The 23,999-nt window shown below is 48.3% G+C and overlaps 1 protein-coding gene across 1 annotated transcript in view; it reads left to right on the top strand.

The window, feature by feature from the left end:
- Window positions 1–23,999, top strand: part of LOC138091174 (fer-1-like protein 4) — a 39,539-nt gene extending 15,540 nt beyond the window's left edge. The window contains 24 exon segments of the mRNA XM_068986813.1: window positions 36–188; window positions 1,356–1,509; window positions 1,612–1,736; window positions 1,960–2,094; window positions 2,220–2,393; window positions 2,804–2,920; window positions 3,010–3,171; window positions 5,223–5,418; window positions 5,564–5,619; window positions 5,709–5,840; window positions 6,464–6,506; window positions 6,970–7,070; window positions 7,147–7,284; window positions 7,389–7,505; window positions 17,190–17,317; window positions 17,498–17,668; window positions 18,094–18,248; window positions 18,839–18,999; window positions 19,497–19,582; window positions 21,982–22,080; window positions 22,322–22,563; window positions 23,222–23,502; window positions 23,593–23,693; window positions 23,807–23,999. Of these exon segments, the coding sequence (XP_068842914.1) occupies window positions 36–188; window positions 1,356–1,509; window positions 1,612–1,736; window positions 1,960–2,094; window positions 2,220–2,393; window positions 2,804–2,920; window positions 3,010–3,171; window positions 5,223–5,418; window positions 5,564–5,619; window positions 5,709–5,840; window positions 6,464–6,506; window positions 6,970–7,070; window positions 7,147–7,284; window positions 7,389–7,505; window positions 17,190–17,317; window positions 17,498–17,668; window positions 18,094–18,248; window positions 18,839–18,999; window positions 19,497–19,582; window positions 21,982–22,080; window positions 22,322–22,563; window positions 23,222–23,502; window positions 23,593–23,693; window positions 23,807–23,999 (3,420 nt within the window).

Raw genomic sequence — 23,999 nt, 5'->3', positions numbered from 1 at the left:
CAAGTTCACCGCTGTAACCAGTTCTCTGCCTGCAGCCCCAGCCGCCCCTCCCGGATGTGCTGGTCTGGATGCTCAGTGGGCGGCGCCGTGTGGCCTGGGCCCGGATTCCTGCCCAGGATGTGCTGTTCTCTGTGGTGGAGGAGGAACGGGGCCGGGACTGTGGGAAGATCCAGAGCCTGCTGCTCACAGTGAGGGGTCCTGGGGGGTGAGGGTGCTGGGAATTGGGGTGGGATGAGGCTCTTAGGGTGGCACAGGCATTGGGGCAGAGCCACACGGTGCACAATAGGAGTCCCAAACTCTTTATTTTTTTATTTATAATTGTTGGCCTCATCATGTTGCCTGTGGGATCTTAGTTCCCTGACTAGGGATTGAACTTGTGTCCTTGGCAGTGAAAGTGCTGAGTCCTAACCACTGAATTGCCAGGGAATTCCCTTAAAACTCTTTATTTTATTTTTTAAACTTTTTTTAATTAAAAATTTTTAGCCAAAAATTTTAATTAAAAGTTTTGATTTTTAAACTTCTAACAAATTAAAATGTTTCAATTAGAAATTTATTATTATTTTTAAAAAGTATGTCACATGTTGTGCCACGTGGCAAAAAAAATTTTTAAAAAGGATACCAAACTCTTAATTATCTAAAATGCCAAAATGAAATTGTGCCTTTACCCAGGTGAGCTTTGATGTGAGATAAACAGCAGATCTTGTCATCTCTGAGCATGAATTGGCCCTTCTGCTGACTAGGCTCTGACAGATGGGCTGGGTTATGAAAATGGGACTAATTAGTTGCTGATAAGTTCAGCTGATTTGGGGGCAGAATATTTCTAAATGAAGTGTCCTTGGAATAGACACCAGCAGGGGTCCCTGGTGGTGAGTTGTGACCTCTGGGTAAGGGACAGGGAACCTCATGTGCTGGGGATGAGGGGACAGAGGGCTGAGTGTGGGGTAGCGGAGTGCAGAACTCAGAGCGTGGTTTGGGGTCTGGGGTTTGGGGCATAGGAGGTGGCAGTGTTGGGCAGAGGGGATGGGGAGTGGAAGTTAGGGACGATGGAGTCTCAGGTGGAGGGCATGAAGAGGGTCAGGTACAGGGAGTGCTCTTTGTTTTTTTGTTTGGTTTTTATTTTGCCCATGTTGCCAGGCAAGTAGGATCTTAGTTTCCTGACCAGGGATCAAACCCATGTCCCCTGCATTGGAAGTGCAGAGTCTTGGCCCTGGACCACCAAGGAGGTCCCCAGGGAGTGCTCTTTGAATTAGGGATCTGGTGATACAGAGAGCAGAGGCCTGCCTCGGAAGAGCAAGACGATTGGTCTCGCAGGGGTAGTAAGAGGTGGGGCCCTAACATGGCTCCTCCCACAACAGGCACCGGGTGCAGCCCCTGGTGAAGTCTGTGCCAAGCTGGAGCTCTTCCTGTGGCTGGGGCTGGGCAAGCAAGCCAAGGCCTGCATCGAAGAGCTCCCCGTGGACCTGCTGCCTGAGCCCTCAGCTGGGCTGCCCCACAGCCTGCACCGGGACGGTGAGTGGAGCTGGATGCTCAGCTGGGGATTTGGAGGGGTCTGAGGTCAGGGACTCCAGTGGTCCCTGAGCTCACACTGCCCTTTCTTTCCCTCCACCCCAGACTTCAGCTACTTCCAGCTCCGGGCCCACTTGTACCAGGCCCGAGGGGTGCTGGCAGCAGATGACAGTGGGCTCTCAGACCCCTTTGCTCGAGTCCTCATCTCTACGCAATGCCAGACCACGCGGGTGAGGGCTGGGCTAGGAGGTGGGTGGTGGAGGGGCACTGGGAGATGAGGTAGGTGGGAACTGAATTTCTTCCAAGGCTCCCAGTCTCTCTTCTGCCCTCTATTTTGGGATATTGGATCAGATCGCCCTGATTTAGGGGGTGATGTAGAACTAGGGGGTCTTAGGGGTGACGGGTTCTCCTGATACTACCTGCTGTTACCTCCCTTCCTGCACGGCCCTCAAGGTCCTGGAGCAGACGCTGAGCCCTCTGTGGAATGAGCTGTTGGTGTTTGATCAGCTGATCGTGGACGGGAGGAGGGAGCACCTGCAGGATGAGCCCCCACTAGTGATCGTCAATGTCTTTGACCACAAGAAGTTGGTGAGTGTGACCTGGGGCCCACCTCGGTTCCCGCCGCCAAGGACCCTTCTCTCCTCATCTCGGTGCGCCCTCCCCGGGTTCCTGAGCCTCTTCTGCTGTTGTTTTCACTGCTCTGCTCCCCACAGGGCCCCGATGTGTTCCTGGGCAGGGCGCTGGCCACCCCGAGGGTGAAGCTGATGGAGGACCCTTACCAACACCCCGAACTGCAGTTCTTCCCCCTGAGGAAGGGGCCCCGGGCAGCGGGGAAGCTCATCGCCACCTTTGAGCTCATTGAACTGGACTACAGTAGCGGGCTTGAGGTCAGAGTGCTGGGGTCTAGTTGGGACACCCTGTGGACCACTCCTGCAATTCCTCTAGGTCCTCTCGCTCCGGGAATGTGGGCACGTCCCAGGGTTACTCCTCCAACTTCCTTGCCCCCAGAGAATGCGGGCTGCAGGTCTGTCCTGGGGCCACCTCCCTGGACCTCCTGACTCCAGGGAATACTCCAAGTAGACCTTCCCTTGGTTCACCTTGCCGGGCCTCCAGCCCCAGAGGACCCAGGCTATGGGTCGATCGCCTTGCCTCAGATGCCCATCATCTGCCAGTCTAGCCTTGCCAGGTTCCTCTGGATTTCTGTCTCACCAGCAGTCCTCCATGTCTTTACCCTGAGTCCAGACTTCCCCTCCTCCTTCCTGATTCCTCTCTGAGCTCGTAGCTCGTCTCCCTGCAGCCCTCAGTGCCCAGCGATGTGGAGCCCCAGGACCTGACCCTCCTGGCTGAGCCCTTCTCTGGACGCCTGTCCTTGCCACCCCACGTGCACCCGGTGCTCAGGGAGTTCCGTGTTGAGGTAGTGAACTCACATCCTCCCGCCCTCCCCCCATCTGGGTGTCCTTCAGTGAGGTACAGGCCCCTGAATCTCCCACTTCCCAACTTCAGGTACTGTTCTGGGGTCTCAGGGGCCTTGGCCGCGTGCATCTGTTCGAGGTGGAGCAGCCCCAGGTTGTGCTGGAGGTGGCAGGTCGGCGAGTGGAGTCTGAGGTCCTGGCCAGTTACCGTGAGAATCCCAATTTCACCGAGCTCGTCAAGCATCTGACAGTGGTGAGGACATGGGCTGGGGCCAAAGGGCTGGGCTGAGAAATGGATGAGATGATGAATTCCTGGCTGTTATGTTAGATTAACCCAGGGGTCACCAGACTTTCTATAAAGGGTGTGTGTACTCAGTTGCTCAGTTGTGTTTGACTCTTTTGTGACCCCACAGACTGTAGTCTGCCAGGCTCCTCTGTCCATGTAATTTTTCAGGCAAGAATACTGGAGTGGTTTGCCATTTCCTCCTCCAGGGGATCTTCCCGACCCAGGGGTTGAATCTACATTTCCTGTCTCCTGCATTGCTGGTGGATTTTTTACCACTGAGCCACCAGGGAAGCCCCTCTATAAAGGGCAAGTTAGTGAAGATTTTAGGCTTTGTGGGCTATACAGTCTCAGTTGCAATTACTCGACTCTGCTTTTATACACAGTCTTAAGACAACAAGGAAATGAATGAGTATGACTGTTCCAAGAAAACTTTACTTACAAAAACTGGCAACAGGCTAGACTTGGTTTACAGGCAATGATTAGCCGATCCCTGGATTAATCCATGAACTGGTGATGCTCTATTGGCTCTATTGATTGAGTGGATTAGCCAAAAGTCATAAGTGGGAGTCTGAAGGAAACTGAGACACCAGGGGTTAGAAAGATAAATACATTCTTTGTTTACTTTGTCATTACCATACTGTAGTGTGGGCTTGGAGTCAAATTCTAGCAGTGTCACTTAAGTGCTTGTCAAATCACTTGTCTGATTTGAGCTTTACTTTGTCTGCTTGTTTGTTTGAAGAAGGGACAGAAGTGTGTTATGAGGAGCCAGTGAAATAAAGGCTCTTTAATATTTATTTATTTATTTTTGGGTGCAATGGGTCTTGGTCGCTGCGAGCAGGCTTTTCTCTCATTGCAGCGAGCAGCGGCTGCTCTCTAGTTGCGGTGACTGGGCTTCTCATTGCAGGGACTTTTCTCATTGTAGAGCACGGGCTCTAGGGCTTCAGCAGTTGCCACACACAGGCTCAGATGCCCCACAGCATGTAGAATCTTCCCGGATCAGGGATGGAACCCGTGTTGCCTGCGTTAGCAGGTGGATTCTTTACCACTGGGTCACCAGGGATGTCCTTAATGTTATTACTGATACGGTTGGATTTACATTTGCCTCTTGGCTATTTGTTTTCTATACATTTCATTTATTTTTTGTTCCTCCTTTACTGCCTTCTTTCGTATTAAATAGATATTTGTTCGTATACTACTTTAATGGGCTTCCCTGGTGGCTCAGAGGTTAAAGCGTCTGCCTCCAATGCGGGAAACCCGGGTTCGATCCCTGGGTCGGGAAGATCCCCTGGAGAAGGAAATGGCAACCCACTCCAGTATCCTTGCCCGGAGAATCCCATGGACAGAGGAGCTTGGTAGGCTACAGTCCACGGGGTCACAAAGTGTCGGACACGACTGAGTGACTTCACTTTCACTACTTTAATTCCTTAGTTGATATTTAGTTAGTAGTTGCTCCAGGGATTACAGTATGCATACTGATTTTTCACCGTCTGTTTCAGATTAATACTGATTTAGTTTCAGTAAAATAGAAATACTTTGCTCTATTTTAACTCCATTTCTCCCTCTTTTGTGCTGTGATTATCACATATATGTAAAATACAACCAACAATACAGTATTATAACTGTGTTCCCCCTCCCCACTCAGGATTCACTGATAGACATAGAATTTCTGGATTGAAGGGTATATATAATTTTATGGTTTTAAGTCTATATTAGCAAACTTGAGTATTTCTTCTTTACATAATAATAACAACAACTTCATGTTTCTGATAGCACCTTGTAGGCTCCAAATTACTTCTGTATCTGTTATGTCATGTGACACAATAGCCTTTCCAATCCAGGCCTGTGTCCCCTTTTTAGCTGGGGAGTGGGTTGGGAAGGCAGTGACTCACCAGAGATGACTCGGTGGGGCTATGGACTTCGAATGCACATTTAGCTGCCTTGTTTTCTCACCTGTCTCCGCTGCGGCCTTTTCCTCCTCTCCAAGTGTGCAGAGATCCAGGTCCTCTCTCCCCAGCCAGGACTTGCCGGAACAGCCTTACCTACAGCCCCCTCTCAGCGTCCTGGTGATCGAGCGCCGGGCTTTTGGCCGCACAGTGCTTGTGGGATCCCACGTTGTCCCCCATATGCTGAGATTCACTCTCCGGGGTCAAGAGGATGCCTCTGAGGAGCAAGAAGAGGAGGAGACAGGGGACCTGGTCCCCAAGGAACCTCAGGGTAAGGGGCTCTCCCCCTAGGGGCCACCAGACAGAAGTCTTCATCTAATTCCTGGCTGAGATGGCTCCTGGAGACCCTCCAGTGGGACATGGAGTCTGATTTCTACTTGCCTGTCCTTCTCCTGGTGTCGTTTGTCCCCTCTCAGGACAGAGGTCCCTGGACCCCTTCAGGGCTGATGGGACACCCGGATGGCTCCTAAAGGTGATGGAATGGGGGGGAATGTATGGAGAAGGGGTTGGCAGGGCTTGGGGTGGTGCTGGGCTAGGGACACTGAGTTCTTGCTCCCCCAGGCTCCTCTGAAGAAGCTGCCTCTGGGAGGCCTCCTGACTCAAGTCCCAGGGCTGGAGGAGGACATCCCAGAGCCTGAAGAGCTTGACTGGTGGTCCAAATACTGTGCATCACTGCAGGAGCTCCAGGGCCAGGTGGGAGCAGGGGAAGGTGCTGGGGGTGGGAGTGGTGGAGCTGGAGGCAGAGGAGGGTCAAACATGGAGCTCTACAGATTTTCAAAACTGTTACAGCCATCTTTGCTCATCTTCACCACAGTTTGAGAAGTTGGGGATTATTAGCTCCATTATCTAGAGCTGTGTTGTCCAACAGAAATATCGTGTGAGCCACATATGCAATTTTAACTTTTGTAGCAGCCACATATTTTAAAAAGTGGAAGTAACCGGTTGAAGTTGATTTTTAATAATATGTTTTATTAACCTAGTATATCTACAATAGCATTTCAAGAAGTAACTATCAAAAATAATTAATAATGAAATAATTTACAGTCTTAATTTATGCTAGTCTTTGACATCCAGTGTGTAGTTTACACTTGGAGCACAGCTCAGTTTGGACCAGCCATGTTTCAAGTGCTCAGCAGTTCCACATGTGACTGATGGTTACATAGCAGGACTACATGATAAACTAAGGCTTTGAAAACACAAGTGGGCTTACCCAGCTAGAACTTGAACTAAAGTTTCCCAGCTCCCTATCCTGGGAAAGGGGTAGATGAAGGAGGTGAAAGGAAGGGAAGGATCTCTGACCTGCCCGTTAATTTCAGGCCAACTTTGATGAGGATGAAATGGATGACCCTGGGGATTCAGGTAAGAGACAGGCTTTCTTGCTTTTCCTCTTTCTGTCTCCCTCCCTTTCCCAACACCATGCTTCTTTCTTTCTCTCTTTTTAAGATTTATGTATTTATCTTTGGCTGTGCTGGGCCTCTGTTGCTGTGTGCAAGGCTTTCTCTAGTTGCAGCTAGTGGGGGCTCCTCTTTCTTGTGGTGCACGGGCTTCTCATCCTGGTGGCTTCTCTTGTTGTGGAGCACGGGCTCTAGGCACATGGACTTCAGTAGCTGCAGTGTGTGGGCTCAGCAGTTGTGACTTGCAGGCTCTAAAGCGCGCAGGCTCAGTGGTTGTGGCACACGGGCTTAGTTGCTCCACGGCATGTGGGATCTTCCTGGACTAGGGATCAGATCTGTGTCCCCTGCATTGGCAGGTGATTTTTAACCACTAGATCACCAGTGAAGCCCCACACCAGTTTCTAATGGGGCATTTCTGCTATTCCCAGATGGGGTTCACCCCATTTCTGTGGATGGGGAAGCCCACGACCAGAGTGAGCCTGAAGTCAAAGGCTCTGTGTCCCAGAAAAGAACACTTGCCACTCTGAAGGTAACTGGGTGTTGGGAGAGGGAATTTTGCTCGGATTCTGAGACATCAGGCTGTCACTGAGGCCCTTGCCTTTCAGATTTACAACACCTCCCTGGAGGAAGAGTTTAACCACTTTGAGGACTGGCTGAATGTGTTTCCCCTGTATCGTGGGCAGGGGAGTCAGGGTGGAGATGGAGAGGATGAAGGGTCTGGAAAGCTTGTGGGCAAGTTCAAGGTATGTTTGGGGGAGGAATGGGGGACCAGGGAGCGCAGATGGGGATGCAGGAGGAAGCCTCTCTTAGCAGTGTTTTTTCTGCTCCCCACTCCCATCCCACCCAGGGCTCCTTCCTCATTTACCCAGAATCAGAGGCAGTGTCCTTCTCTGAGCCCCAGATCTCCCGGGGGATCCCACAGAACCGGCCCATCAAGCTCCTGGTTAGAGTATATGTTGTAAAGGTGAGCATCCATTGACCCTGCATGCCTCTAAGTCGAACAAAGGTAATGTACACGAAACCTACAGACAGAAGGGATCGGAGTCCAGCTTTTTCATTTTTCAGGTGGGAAATCTTAGGCACAAAGTTAAGAGACTCCCCAAGGTTACACGACTTGCTCATGGCAGAACCTGAATTTACTACTTAGATCTTCTGACTCCTTATTCGTGGTTCTAGTCTCATATTAAAAGAATGGGGAGAGTAATTCCAGGAAGAGCACAATCCATAAAGCTTCGTGATGGCCTCCCACCAAAGCCTTTGTACAGGTCTTCCCATTGTTGCAGGATTTTTTTTCACTTAAAAAAATAAATCAATCATTGTATGAATTAGCTATTTTTGGCTGCCCTGGGTCTTCACTGCTATGCGAGGGCTTTCTCTAGTTGGGGTGAACAGGGGCTACTCTTGGTTGCGGTGCACCAGCTTCTCACTGTGGAGGCTTTTCTTGTTGCGGAGCACGGGCTTCGGTAGTCATAGCACGTGGGCTTAGGTGCTACGTGGCATGTGGGATCTTCTCAGATCAGGGACTGAACGTGTGTCCCCTGCATTGGCAAGTGGATTCTTAACCACTGGACCGTCAGGGTTTTCATATGGCACTCAGCAGGGCCCTGAGGTTTCCTTAAATGCATCTCAGCGAATGAAGGGAGTGAGGGCTTTGCTACACATTTACTCCCAGCCCAGAGCAGGGCTTTTATCTAGTTTAAATATAGGGGTTCTAAGGCGTAATTTAAAGAAACATTCTGTGGCCCTCTTCTGCCATAATCAAGCATCCTAGTGCCTACACTAGATAATGTGAATTACTTGGCTCTTTTTCCTTTAATGTTTCATGGGCAGGGACAATACAAAATGTTCTGTATCTAATTATAATGGCTCCTTTTCTGTGAACATTTTTCTTTGTGTTTTTTTGATGTCTCTAGCCCTGAATACAAGCTGTAAAGAGGAACAGCTTTGCATCACCCATGAACTGTTTAACTTTGAGCACAAAGCTTTGCTTTTTTAAAAAGCGTTTTTATTTTGTTTTTTGGGGGCTGAGCTGGGTCTTCGTTGCAGTGTGCAGGCTTCTCTAGTCACGGTGCGAGGGTGACATGTAGGATCTAGTTCCCTGACCAGGGATCAAATCTGGACCTCCTACATTGGGAGTGCAGAGTCTTAGCTACTGGACCACCAGGAAAGTCCCACTATGCTTTGTTTTGCAGCTCAGTATCCTTATCTGTCTACAGGCAGATAAGATATGCTGTCTTCAGAGCAACTGGAAAATCAAATGAGATGATGCATCAGTAACTTGGTCTAGTTTGTTAGACTACTAATAGACTAGACATACTAGTTTGGTAATTATCCTTATTTTATAGGTGTTTTTGTACCTGTGGAAAAGTCCAGACTCCCTTGGCCCACTCCCCTCTTCCTTCTGCTCCCACTTCCCGTATCTCAGTCCCAACAGTACATTCATCCTAGACTAGGAAAGAAGGTCCTTTCCCTTCTATTTATTTATTGTTTTTCAAATTTTGGCTGCACTGGGTATTCATTGCAGTGCTTGGGCTTAGTTGCTCCACAGCATGTGAGATCTTAGTTCCCTGACCAGGGATTGAACCCTACATTGCAAGGTAGATTGTTAACCACTGCACCCCCAGGGAAGTCCTTCCCTCCCTTCTATTTATATCATAAAACACCTGTTTCCTGAAGTCTCTGGAGACCTTGCAGTCATCTGGATCTTCTGCTTCTAACAGCACTGAAGCATAGATGGTCTGAAATAATTTCCTGATAGAATACATCTAGAAATGCTAGATAAGCAGTCTTTTATACAAATCCTAAACTCATAGGAAGGGGAATTCTCAATGGCCAAATGAAGAAACAGCAGGAATCCCTGAACAAGCCCTGAAGTCCGATTCTCTTGAGAGGATTTCTCCATATCTGGACCCCAAGCCTTAGGTTCTAATACTGAACATCCTATGCAAGGTGAGAGACACAGCTAAGAAACTTGCATAAAGCAGGACCCAGGAAGGGCTCTACTGTCAGTGAAAGGTAGTCAAGAGGAAGCCCACCCACTGGAAAAGGAGCCTGTAAGTAAATGGTCTGTCTTAGCCTCTGTTCCAGCTGGGTGAAACAGAAAAAATACCTTTTGTGTGGATTTATTATTAGAGTTTTGCCCTCACATTGATTTAGGACTTGAATTTTTGTTTAAAAAATGTATTTCTTTATTTGGCTGCATCAGATCTTAATTTCGGCATTCAGGAGCTATGTTGTGTCACGTGGCATCTTCATGTTGTGATACACAGACTTTAGTTGTAGTGCATGGGCTCAGTAGCGGCAGCTCACCGGCTGAGCTGCTCTGCAGCGGGTGTGATCTTAGTTCCCCAGTCAAGGATCCAACCCACGTCCCCTACATTGCAAGCTGAATTCTTAACCACAGGACCACCAGGGAAATACCCAAGACTTGAGATTTTATTATCTGCGTAATCCAGAAAACTCAAAGCTGAGAAATCCGCTTCAAGTGGTCCCAAATCAGGCTTCACAGACTCCAAAGATTTAGATAACCAAATTTGGGTTCACAATCCCAAATGACAATCTATATAAGAAAACAATCATCAGGAAAATTTGTTGGAAAGAAATAACACAAAGGAGAATTAGATCTCTAAAGGCTTTGGATGTTAGAGTTTTCAAATATTAAAATACAAAACAGCTGTTTAAAATTATTTCACAGGCGGAGAACAAAAGGCTATAGAAATTGACTGAGCAGGACTTCCCTGGTGGACTAGTGGCTAAGACTCTGCCCTTCCAACGCAGAGGGCCCGGGTTTGATCTCTGATCAGGAATCTAGATCCCACAGGCTGCAATTAAGACCCAGTGCAGCCTGATGATCTATGGACAGAGGTTCGTGACATTGTACAGGAGACAGGGGTCAAGACCAAAGAAATGCAAAAAAGCAAAATGGCTGTCTGAGGAGGGCTTACAAATAGCTGTGGAAAGAAGGGAAGTGAAAAGCAAGGGAGAAAAGGAAAGATAGAAGCATCTGAATGCAGAGTTCCAAAGAATAGCAAGAAGAGATAAGAAAGCCTTCCTTAGCGATCAGTCCAAAGAAATAGAGGAAAACAACAGAATGGGAAAGACTAGAGATCTCTTCAAGAAAATTAGAGATACCAAGGAAACATTTCATGCAAAGATGGGCACAATAAAGGACAGAAATGGTAGGGACCTAACAGAAGCAGAAGATATTAAGAAGAGGTGGCAAGAATACACAGAAGAACTGTACAAAAAAGATCTTCATGACCAAGATAATCACTAGGGTGTGATCACTCACCTAGAGCCAGACATCCTGTAATGTGAAGTCAAGTGGGCCTTAGAAAGCATCACTACGAACACAGCTAGTGGAGGTGATGGAATTCCAATGGAGCTATTTCAAATCTTGAAAGATTAAAACTCTGTGCTTCCAGTGCGGGGGTAGGGGGTGGGAGGTGGTGAGAGTTCGATTGATCCCACAGGCTGCACAGGAACTAAGATCCCACAGGCTGCGCAGTGCGACCAAAGAAACAAAACAAAACAACAACAAAACCTGCACCTTAATTGTAATCTGACAGGCAAATAATTGAAACCATCAGAAATTTCCCTCCCTTTGATTGGCAAGATTAGACAGGGGCAGGGCAGCCGTAGAACTCTACCGCAGTGCTGGTAGAAGGAGGCATTAGTTCTCTTTGCTGCTGCAACCAGTCCACATACTTACCGTCTGTCTATCATCTTACTGTTCGGAAGAGCAGAAATCCAAAACAGGTTGCACTAGGCTGAAATCAAGGTGTTGGCCCAACTGCTTTCCCTCTACAGGCTCTTGCAATCATTTGCTTGTCTTCTTGACCTTCTACAGGCGGCCTGTGTATCTTGGCTCATGACCTCTTCCTCCATCTTCAAAACCAGCAGTGTAGCACCTTCAAATCTCTCTCCCTGACTCTCTCATCTCCCTCTTTCACTTATAAAAACCTCTGTGATTATATTGGACTCACCTGGATAATCTAGGCTACTTCCTTCATCTTGTGATCTTTTATCACATCTGCAAAGTCTCTTTTACTACGTAAAGTAAGATATTCATAGGTTCAGGGATACTTGGACATGTTGTGGGGCAGTTTATTCTGCCTGTCACAGAATGTAAATTGTTATAACAACTTTGGAGAACAGTTTGTAGTAAGATGTACAATATGTTGTCAAATGGAAGATTCTCATAGCCAATACTCAGTAATTGTACTTCTAGATACAATCTTAGAAAAATTTTCATATAATGTGTCTAAGAAAACATATATGTTCATTCTAGTAATATTTGTAATAATAAAAAATTTAGAAATAACCTAAAGAGTTCCTAAACAGGAGAGAGAGAGTGTGTATATCGGTCATATAACAAATACTATAGTTAAACTGAACGAGCTACAGTAACATGTGTCAATAAGGATACATCTCCCAACAGAAATTTGGATGAAGTAAGCAAGTTTGATGATTCCCATTTTGTGGAAGGTGGCACCAATGGTGTGTTTCCCCTTCTTTTTCCTGAAAATCACCCCCAAACAAGAACAATTAACAAAAAATCTGAGTTCCAATTATGCTGAAATCAGAGCCTTAAAAGTGCAAACCACCAGGGCAGCTGAAGAGCCTCCAAGAGCTGTGCAGATAGAGTCATGTGCATGAAGGAAGGGAGAGAGGACATAACTCATCAGAGCTCAAGGTCAGCAGAGTCTGTGTCTCAAGGCGAAAGAGCACACCCTGAGAATTAAAGCTAGCATCACTCACCAAAAGCTAAAAATGCTGGATCAAATTTTAAAGACATCTTAAAATTAAAAAAAAAATCATTGAATCATAGTTTATTTACAATGTTGTGTTAATTTCTGATGTAAAGCAAAGTGATTCAGTTATACATATATATATATTCCTTTTCATGTGTCCATTATGGCTTATCACAGCATATTGGATATAGTTCCCTGTGGTATACAGTAGGACCTTGTTGTTTATCCATCCTACATACACTAGTTTGCATCTGCTAGTCCCCAACTCCCAATCCATCCCTTCCCCACTTCCTCCCCCTTGGCAACCACAAGCCTGTTCTCTATGTCTGTGAGTCTGTTTCTGTTTCACAAATAAGTTCGTTCGTGTCATCTTTTAGATTCCACATATAAGTGATATCATATGGTATTTGTCTTTCTCTTTCTGACTTACTTCACTTAATATGGCAATCTCTAGCTCTATCCATGTTGCTGCAAATAGCATTATTTCATTTTTTTAATGCTGAATTGTATTCCATTGTGTGTGTATATATATGATATATATATGTATATCTTCTTTATCCATTCATCTGTCAATGGAAATTTAGGTTGTTTTCATGTCTTGATTATTGTGAATAGTACTGCTATGAACACACAAGTGAATGTATCTTTTTTGTTGTTACATTTTCTCTGTCTATTTCTTTTTGGCCATGCCAAGGGCTTGCAGGATCTTAGTTCCTTGACCAAGGATCAAACCTATGCTCCCTGTAGTGGAAGCAAAGAGTCCTAACCACTGGACTGCAGGGAATTCCGTGTATCTTTTTGAAGTGCAGTTTTTTCCTGGGTATATGCCCAGAAGTGGGATTGCTGGATCATATCGCAATTCTATTTTCAGTTTTTTGAGAAACTTCCATACTTCAAAAACATCTTTTAAATGCAGTGCTGAGCTTCCAAGAAAGTAAGAGATTTTAGAGTAGAAAAAAACCCTAAGTAAAATCAGGAGCTGCTTTAAAATGTATCCACGGTTTTGTTATTATCCACGTATGGGGAAGTTGACAGATCAGGTGGCTGCGATTGAAAAGATTGTCTGTTGTTTGTTTCAGTTTTCTAGAGGTGGGGCAGGCTGTGCCTTGCAGGGTTACCCGGGAAAACATGAGGGCCAGTCCGAAGGCAGAAGGAACAAGGGACGTATGACGGCCACAGCCTTTGTTGTGCGTGTTTTTTTGTTTGTTTGTTTTTGATGGAAAGGTGGGGCAAGGCAGCATAAGCAGGTTTATGACTAGCTAGTTTGAATAATTCCTACGGGCTTTAGGGTACAGGAGTTGTCTCACTGTCTCTAGCTGTCTGAACCTGGCTGTGGGGATGATAAAAGCGGAGAAATATTACTTTCTGGAGTATAAAGGCCAGATAGAGGAGGTGGTTGGATGTTGTATGGGGTCTGGATTAGTTGGTTTGTATATGAAAAGTACTCTGGCAAATATGTTGCTTGCTAACTCTGGGAATTAGTAGCCGTGGCAGGGGCAGTCTCTCCAGCATCAGTACAGCCCCAGATACCAGATCATCAAGAATACAGAAAATCAGACTGGTGGTCCAGTGGTTAAGAATCTGTCTGTCAGTGCAGGGGACACAGGGTTTGATCCCTGATCCGGGAAGATTCCACATAACTTGGGGCAACTGAGCCCTCCACCACAACTACTGAAGCCTGAGCTCTAGAGCCGGGCAGCCACAAGAGAAGCCACCACAGTGAGAAGCCCACGCACCACAATAAAGAACAGCCCCTGCACAGCCGAAAACAAAGAAAAGAAGAGGGCAGAGAGTATGGAAGTTTAGCTAATACAGGAGCCAAGAGAAGAGGCGTAGTAAAGCTGGCTTTCACCCCACACTCACGCTGACCAGAGAGACCGCCTCTTCCTCACGACAGGCAGTGAGGACAGGAGGTGAAACCCCGGGGCCACCTGGAGCATACGGATGAACAAAGATAGGAACTTGCACGGCAGAAGGAGACACCGAGGAAGCTTGGCTGCCTTAACCCTGGCATTGGTTAGAGGGGAAAAGTCTCCCTAAGCATCCACGACCACAAGCTGCATTCTCACCTCTGGTGTGATCCCCACAACCTCAGTTAGAAGACGTCATCCCTCTACTTGTTTATTGTTTTGGTTGCTATGGGCCTTCGTTATTGCAAGAGGTCTTTCTCTAGTTGAGGCGCACAGGCTGCTCGTTGTGGTGGCTTCTCTTGCTGTGGAATGTGGGATCTTGCCGCGAGAGCTTCAGCAGCTGCAGCACTCGGCTCAGTAGCTGTGGCGTGTGGACTCCAGGGTGAGAGGGCTTGGAGGATTTAATTTAAAGTGGCTGCAGGTTGGTAGTTTGCCTAGGGAACTGGCAGGAGTGAAATCAAACCCTCTTTGGCAGAGAACACACACAGCATGAGTCATACCAAATATGAGTCATGATTAAAAAGTACCAAAAGAAAAAGACCATCAGGAGTAAGAATTAGCAAAAATGACAACAGATTCAGACCCCAAGGCCATTGATATTGGAATGACTAGATAGAGAATATGAACTGTTTAAAGAAATAGAATGAAATTAAAATGAGCAAGGAACAAGAGACCATTACAAATAAACAACAAGTTTGAAGGACCAGTTAGAATGTTTAGAAATTAAAAATGTAATATTGAAAATTAAAAACTCAATGATGGCGCAAAAGATTTGAAGTCATTTCACAAAAGCAAATATATATATATATATATACGCAAGGCTAATAAGCACATTCAAAAGTGGAAAAAAAAAAGCTCAACATGCTTCATCAGCAGGGAAACACGGATTAAACCCCAATGAGCTTCAATTTTACATGCATGAGAGTGATGAAAATAAAAAAGATTGACAATACCAAGTGCTGGGAAAGATGAGCAACTGGAACTCTGCTGTGTATAAGTTCTATTTCAGTAATTTATGTATAAGTTATATATTTATTAAATTACATAGTTTTCAAAAATCGAAAAAGTAAGTTTACTACATACAGTTTAAACCATGAAAGATCATGCTATATATTGCTTAGGGATGCATGGATATGTAACAGAAATATATTTTCTTTGTGTGTGTGTGTGTGTGTGTGTGTGAGAAACCCCAATTAAAAAACCCCAAATAAAGAGTTCTCCCTACTTTAGAGATGGAAAGGGAATTAAATCTGGTCAGGGACTCAAGAGACATTTGTAGGTAGTGTTTTATTTATGAAGCTGGGCACACACGTGCTCATTGTATTATTTTTTTATTTAGCTAAAATATTCTTAATTTAACAAAAAAGAACTTCCCTGGTGGTCCAGTGGTTAAGAACCCACCTTGCAATGCAGGGCACATGAGTTTGATCCCTGGTCCTGGAAGGGCCCACATGCCGTGGAGCAGCTAAGCCTGGGGCCACAGCTCCTGAGCCTATGTGCTGCAGCTCCTGAAGCCTACACGCTCTAGAGCCCATGCTCCACAACAAGAGAAGCTGCTGCAGCGAGAAGCCCAGCCCCGCATGAAGAGTATCGCCCCCTCACAGTGCAGAGAGATCGGTGAGCCCAGCAACCCAGACTCAGTGCAGCCAAAAATAAAAAAATCAAATAAAACAAAACCAAAAAAGGGATAAAAGGTAAAATGAAAGTAACATATGCTCATTGTGAAAGAGTGAAATTCAAATGATATGGAAAGTTATGAACTGAATAGTAAGTCCCTTATACAATGCAAACAGTGAGAGACTTTATTTTGGGGCTCCAAAATCACTGCAGATGGTGACTGCAGCCATGAAATTAAAAGACGCTTACTCCTTGGAAGAAAAGCTGTGATCATCCTAGACAGCATATTAAAAAACAGAGACATTCATTTGCCAACAAAAGTCTGTCTAGTCAAAGCTACTATGGTTTTTCCAGTGGTCATGTATGAATGTGAGAGTTGGACTATAAAGAAAGCTGAGCACTGAAGAATTGATGCTTTCGAACTGTGGTGTTGGAGAAGACTCTTGAGAGTCCCTTGGACTGCAAGGAGATCAAATCAGTCAATCCTAAAGGAAATCAGTCCTGAATATTCATTGGAAGGACTGATACTGAAGCTGAAACTTCAATATTTTGGCCACCTGATGTGAAGGACTGACTCACTACAAAAGACCCTGTTGCTGAGAAAGATTGAAGGCAGGAGGAGAAGGGGACAACAGAGGATGAAATGGTTATATGGCATCACTGACTCAATGCACATGAGTTTGAGAAGGCTCCAGGAGTTGGTGATGGAGAGGGAGGCCTGGTGTGCTTCAGTCCATGGGGTCATAAACAGTCCCACACAACTGACTGACTGAACTGACTATACATGTTTCCATGTATTTTGTTTCATTATATATATATATATATATATATATATATATATATATATATATATATATATATATTAAGTTGTATTTATTTATTTATGGCTGCACTGGGTCTTCGTTGCTGCACACGGGCTTTCTCTAGTTGTGGCAAGCAGGGGCTCTTCTCTAGTTGCAGTGTGTTGGCTTCTCATTGCAGTGGCTTCTCATGTTGAGGCTTGTGGGCTCCAGAGGGCAAGCTCAGCTGTGGTGCACAGGCTCAGTTGCCCCTCGACACATGGAGTCTTCATGGACCAGGGATTGAATCCATGTCCCCTGCATTGTCAGGTGGATTCTTAATCCCTGGACCACCAGGGAAGCCTTCATTATATTCCTGTTATACCTATTTGTATGACAATAATTACTGTATTTCAATAATTAAGTTAAAGGAAAGTAAGTCACCTCATCCAACCTCTCAGCTAACATCTTGCAGTAGAAGAATTTTCCGTGGTAACTTCCTGTTTTCACTAAATCGGAGAGTAGGCCCAACAAGGGCAACCTTGGGTTTTGACGTTTCTTTCATTTCTAGCCCGTACTGTCTCCCTAGGCTACCAACCTGGCTCCTGCAGACCCCAATGGCAAGGCAGACCCCTACTTGGTGGTGAGCGCTGGCCGGGAGCAGCTGGACACCAAGGAACGATACATCCCCAAGCAGCTAAATCCCATCTTTGGAGAGTGAGGCTGGGCCCTGGGCTTGGGGATGGGGAGTGACTTTGCCACCTGGCCCTGTGACTCTCACTCAGGCAGCTAGTGGTGATGGTGGGGGAATTGTCAGGGGTGCTGAGTCCACCCCTTCCCCCACAGGACCACTCCCAGGGTGTGGGGGTGTTCTCAGCTGTGCTCTCTCCTTGCTAGGGTCCTGGAACTCAGCATTTCTCTCCCTGCTGAGCCTGAGCTGACCGTAGCTGTGTTTGATCATGACCTCGTGGGTTCTGATGACCTCATTGGGGAGACCCACATTGATCTGGAAAACCGATTCTATAGCCACCACAGGGCGAACTGTGGGCTGGCATCCCAGTATGACGTGTGAGTCCCACAGGGCCCTCGGGGGTCATTCTAAGTCTGACCAAAGGCTTTCAAGTTCACATCCAGCCTGAAGGTCCAGATCCTTTAATTTCACAGCAGGGGACTCCCCTGCGACCAAAACATTATAGCTTATTGGTCAAGAAATGGACTTGGGAGTTGGGATCTATAACTAACAAGTCACTTGACTTCCTTGAGCTTCAGTTTCCTCATCTGCAAAATGGGGGCAATAATATCAGTATCTCTTTCATAGGAGCATCTGGCATGCATACTTGATTTTCGCCATTACTGTAAGAGAGGACTAACCTGTTCTCCAGTAGAGTTATGAACCTGGATCCTAAGTCCTCAAGGGCCCCCATCCCTGCCCCTGTGCCCAACTATGTTTATCTGCTGGATCCAACTGAGGCACCTTCCATTTCCGCCTGCAGGGATGGGTACAATGCCTGGCGTGATGCATTCCGGCCTTCACAGATCCTGGCTGGGCTATGCCAACGCTGTGGCCTCCCCCAACCTGAATATCGAGTCGAGGCTGTCAAGGTTGGCAGCAAACTCTTTCGGACATCACCAGAGACCCTGCCCCCAGGTACCAGTCTCTCTCTGTTGGACAGTCCAGAGGGGGCAAGATGGTAGAGCAAGGTATGGGGGAGGCCGCTGATGATCAGCCTAATGTGTCCCCAAAGATCCCGCCTCCCTCTGCAAACAGAGGAGGTGAGTTTGGCTGAGTAAGGACAATAGTGGAGAGAAAATGGTCTTTGTTGGTGAGTGTGAGATCTCCGGGGAGCCTTAGTGAACCCTTCAGAGCCATAGCTAATTGAGGACACAGGGCTACCATGCAATATACAATATGGTGCAGGATTTAGCTTGTGCTTCATACATGACCAGTGGTCTGTTCTCTAAACAAGGTTTGCACAAAGGCCACAGCCCCTCCAATCCCACTGTCCCCCTACTGCTGGCTTTTCACTGGCAAAAGTTGTTACAGCAGCATCCGCCACTTTCTATGCATTGTGGACATGCCCTCCCAGGAAATGTGTTTGTCCAGTACAGCAGGTGCCTCAGCCCAGAGCGTCTATTGAGGGCCGGGGGGGGGGGGGGGGGGGGGGGGGGGGGGGTTGGGAGGGAGGGAGCAGAGTTGGGAACTGTGTGGAACCCAAGCTCACGAACCTCTTGTTGTAGGTATCAGGGGCTCCAAGGCGGCAAGGGATGTCTCTGAGGAGGCCCAGGCATTGCTAGTGCTGCGGCGCTGGCAGGAGATGCCAGGGCTTGGGATCCAGCTGGTACCTGAGCATGTAGAAACACGGCCCCTCTACCATCCCCGCAGCCCAGGGCTGCTGCAGGTGAAGGAGGGCTCAGGGCACATCCCCAGAGCCCCAGGACTCCCACCTGGTCCTGAACCTGGGCACGGCCACTTCTGATTCTGGCTCTTGATCTTGGTCCCCACCCTCCCCACTCAAGTCTTGGACTTCCATCCTGGACTCCCTCCCCTCACCCCAGACTCTGGTTCTGAAGGAGTCCCAGCCCTGGCCTACCAAGGCTCAGATGTGGCACTCCCAACCTGACCTCTACCCCAGATTTCTAGGATCTGGACCTGGGAACACTGGATCTCACTTTTGATCTCAGTCTTCCACTTCCAGGGCCTCATCTCTGAACCCCCAGTCTAACCTCAACCCTGGAATCCCCAGTTCAGACCCTGCCTTCATCCTCATCCCCCAGGATCTACCCTCCTGACCCCAGCTCTCCTTTCCACCTGGGGCAAGGCACAACCTCCGGCCCCAGGGCTGTTAGGGGAGGTGGGACCCCCGGAAGACCCTTCAGTCCAGTCCTGTTCCCCTAGGGGTCTCTTCACATGTGGATTGACATCTTCCCCAGAGATGTGCCTGCCCCACCCCCAGTTGACATCAAGCCTCGACAGCCAATCAGGTAAGAGGAATCCTGGTCCCTCCTCCCATGGGGCGGGCACATCTTGGCCAGCCTGGACAAGGGCCCCTGGTGAAGCAGGCAGAGCTGACCCAGGCTTCAGGTAGGTGAACTATTATTCTTTTTTTTTTCATAAGCCACTGTGAGTTGGGTGACACTTGCAACTGAAAAGAGTCCAAGTACCAGTTAACTACCTTCTGACCTAAGCTGGTCTGAGTGGGGAGTATGTGCACTTCAGATTTCGTCAGCAGTCTGTCACTTCCTACCTCTGGGCTCTGCTTTCCTTGGTGTTAGTCTCATGGAAGCTTTTGCAGTCTGGGGTCAAAATGACTTTTAACAGCGCAAGCTTCAGTTCAGTTCAGTCGCTTAGTCATGTCCGACTCTTTGCAACCCCATGAATCGCAGCACGCCAGGCCTCCCTGTCCATCACCAACTCTCGGAGTTCACTCAGACTCATGTCCATTGAGTCAGTGATGCCATCCAGCCGTCTCATCCTCTGTTGTCCCCTTCTCCTCCTGCCCCCAATCCCTCCCAGCATCAGAGTCTTTTCCAATGAGTCAACTCTTCGCATGAGGTGGCCAAAGTACTGGAGTTTCAGCTTTAGCATCATTCCTTCCAGAGAAATCCCAGGGCTGATCTCCTTCAGAATGGACTGGTTGGATCTCCTTGCAGTCCAAGGGACTCTCAAGAGTCTTCTCCAACACCACAGTTCAAAAGCATCAATTCTTCGGCGCTCAGCCTTCTTCACAGTCCAACTCTCACATCCATACATGACCACAGGAAAAACCATAGACTTGACCAAACGGACCTTTGTTGGCAAAGTAATGTCTCTCCTTTTGAATATACTATCTAGGTTGGTCATAACTTTTCTTCCAAGGAGTAAGCATCTTTTAATTTCATGGCTGCAATCACCATCTGCAGTGATTTTGGAGCCCAGAAAAATAAAGTCTGACACTGTTTCCACTGTTTCCCCATCTATTTGCCATGAAGTGATGGGACCGGATGACTTGATCTTCGTTTTCTGAATGTTGAGCTTTAAGCCAACTTTTTCACTCTCTTCTTTCACTTTCATCAAGAGGCTTTTGAGTTCCTCTTCACTTTCTGCCATAAGGGTGGTGTCATCTGCATATCTGAGGTTATTGATATTTCTCCTGGCAATCTTGATTCCAGCTTGTGCTTCTTCCAGCCCAGCATTTCTCGTGATGTACTCAGCATATAAGTTAAATAAGCAGGGTGACAATATACAGCCTTGACATACTCCTTTTCCTATTTGGAACCAGTCTGTTGTTCCATGTCCAGTTCTAACTGTTGCTTCCTGACCTGCATACAGATTTCTCAAGAGGCAGGTCAGGTGGTCTGGTATTCCCATTTCTTTCTGAATTTTCCACAGTTTTTTGTGATCCACACAGTCAAAGGCTTTGGCATAGTCAATAAAGCAGAAATAGATGTTTTTCTGGAACTCTCTTGCTTTTTTGATGATCCAGCGGATGTTGGCAATTTGATCTCTGGTTCCTCTGCCTTTTCTAAAACCAGCTTGAACATCAGGAAGTTCACGGTTCACATTGCTGAAGTCTGGCTTAGAGAATTTTAAGTATTAGTTTACTAGCGTGTGAGATGAGTACAATTGTGAGGTAGTTCAGCACAAGCTTACATCTTACGAACCAGACTACTTGAGCAGAAAAATAAACACCCCTTTCCCAGTTAGAGCAAAAGTCTTGGGCTAACTATCATTGGACCAGCTTGGGTCAAGTGCTGATTCCTGAACCAATCACTGTGATCAGGGGGCTATAATACATTTATTGGTCAGTCCTGGGTGATGTCCCCTAGGTGACAGACCCACCAGTATGACTCAGTTGACAGTAGTGGGGGTAGGGTCACCAACAGAAAATCAAGGTGCTGTCAACAAATGAGGGGAAATTAACACTGGGCAAAACAACAGATATCTGGAAACCATTCGACAGCCCAGGACAGGGCCACCTAGGGTAGGATCAAGAATGTCACAGCCCCTCCTTTTGTCCCTTAGGGGCTTCATGCTCTCATCCCCACTTAGTGTTTCTCTGCAGACTGGCTCTCTTCGCTTGCACAGCGCTTTAGTTGTGGTGGCTCCAGATCTACGTCTGATGCTTTGGGACTCACGTTTTCAGGGTTTTGAGTCCAAATTTACGGGAGGGAAAATCTCACCGAACCAGCGTGGGTCAGCAGACCATTCCTGGTGCCAACTGCAGTGGCTGGGTTGGTCAGTGATACCTGGGGATGCCCCTTCAAGGTAGCAGACATCTGATCACCTGGCTAGGCGCACTCCAGTTGCTGAGTGTCAGTGGCCCTGGCCCCGGTCCTTCCTGTAGCTCCTCCCAAGACCCCTCTCAAGAGTCTGAAAACCCTCCCCCCAATACTTCCCTCAGCTATGAGCTCCGAGTCATCATCTGGAACACGGAGGATGTGGTTCTGGATGACGTGAACCCGCTCACTGGAGAGATGTCGAGTGACATCTACGTGAAAAGGTAGGCCTGCAGGCGGAGCTGGGCGCATGGCTGTGTACCGAGGTGAGACTGCGAACAGGGGCTTGGGTCCTGGGCTGAGCCAGAGTCCTGCCTGTCCTCTGGGGCCCTGATGGCGCCCGGAGCTGGGTGGAGGGACCGACGTGAGGGTAAGCGGAGGGGCATACTGGGTGAGGAGCCGATTCCGGACTCGGCCCCGCGCAGATGCCCACCCTCTTGGCCTGCACCTTTCCCCTGATCCCAGCTGGGTGAAGGGGCTGGAGCACGACAGGCAGGAGACAGACGTCCACTTCAACTCTCTGACCGGGGAGGGCAACTTCAACTGGCGCTTCGTGTTCCGCTTTGACTACCTGCCCACGGAGCGCGAGGTGAGCGTCTGGCGCCGCCCTGGACCCTTCGCCCTGGAAGAAGCTGAATTCCGGCAGCCGGCTGTGCTGGTCCTGCAGGTCTGGGACTATGACCGCATTTCTGCCAACGACTTCCTCGGTACTACTGAGCTCTCCTCCCACCTCCACCCTAGCTCCCATTTCTGCCCTCATTGCCCTGCCCTTGGCCTCTGGTTTCCGTACTCTAACCAACCCTGAATCCTGGATTTCAGATCCAAGTCACGAACTTTTGCCTTCTGGCCTAATAATTTATTGAGTTTATTCAGCTCTGAGCAGCCTAACCTCCATTCCCACCCAGTCTCCAATTCAATCCTCTAATTTGACCTGAGCCAGGTTACTCTGGCCCCACAGCTGTTAGTCCCCGCTGTGCCTGGTCCCATAGGACAACCTGCTGACATTTGGGCTGTGGTGTGTGGTCCATAGCTGTGGCCTGACCACCACATCCTAGCTTCTTAAAAAAAATTTGTCTTCGGGAGGTGTCATAGTTGCTGCACCTGGGACTTTTGTTGCAGCATGCGGGATCTAGTTCCTTGACCAGGGATTGGACCTGGGGCCCCTGCATTGGGAGTGCAGCGTCTTAACCACTGGACTGCCATTCTAACTCTAGATGCCTTGAGTTCCATCTCCCAGGATTCAGTCAGCCATCAGTCACTTTCTAGCTCTGGGCTCTGCTTTCGTTGGAGTCACGCTCAGGGATGGGAGGTTGGCTCAGACAGACCTCCCGCTCCTGCCTAACCCAGAGCACTCTGGACTTGCAGGATCCCTGGAACTGCAGCTACCGGACATGGTGCGAGGGGCCCGGGGCCCCGAGCTCTGCTCCGTGCGGCTGGCCCGGGATGGGGCCACACCCAGGTGTAACTTGTTTCGCTGCCACCGCTTGCGGGGCTGGTGGCTGGTAGTGAAGCTGCGGGAGCCGGAGGACGAGGAGCAGGAGCAACGGGAGGCTCAGACCAGCAAGAAGAGGAGGAAGAAGAGGAGGAAAGGCCGGCGGGAAGACTTCGAGTTCTCAGACTCAGGAGGCAACGTCTACATCCTCACGGTGAGCAGGAACGGGGGTGGGAGGGGTAGGGGGGTCAGGGGTCGGGCCTGAGCCCACTCAAGAACTTAGCTTCTGTCCCTTCTTTTCCAGGGAAAGGTTGAGGCAGAGTTTGAGTTGCTGACTGTGGAGGAGGCTGAGAAACGGCCAGTGGGGAAGGGGCGCAAGGAGCCTGAGCCCTTGGAGAAGCCTGAGTGAGTGGGGGGCGCAGGAGGCGGGGCCAGATCCGGGGTTGGGGGGCGGGGGTGGCGGTGGTGGAGACAGGCAAGGGTTTCCTCCTCATCCGACACCACCTGCTCCCCCACAGCCGCCCCAAAACCTCCTTCAACTGGTTTGTGAACCCGCTGAAGACCTTCGTCTTCTTCATCTGGCGCCGGTACTGGCGCATCTTGGTGCTGCTGCTGCTGCTGGCGCTGATCACTGTCTTCCTCCTCCTCGTCTTTTTCACCATGCCCGGGCAGATCAGCCAGGTCATTTTCCGCCCTCTCCACCGCCCCTAA

The sequence above is a fragment of the Capricornis sumatraensis genome, chromosome 15 (genome assembly GCF_032405125.1).
Source record: "Capricornis sumatraensis isolate serow.1 chromosome 15, serow.2, whole genome shotgun sequence".
In the NCBI taxonomy this organism is placed as follows: domain Eukaryota; kingdom Metazoa; phylum Chordata; class Mammalia; order Artiodactyla; family Bovidae; genus Capricornis; species Capricornis sumatraensis.
This window is presented reverse-complemented; position numbering and strand designations above follow the sequence as displayed.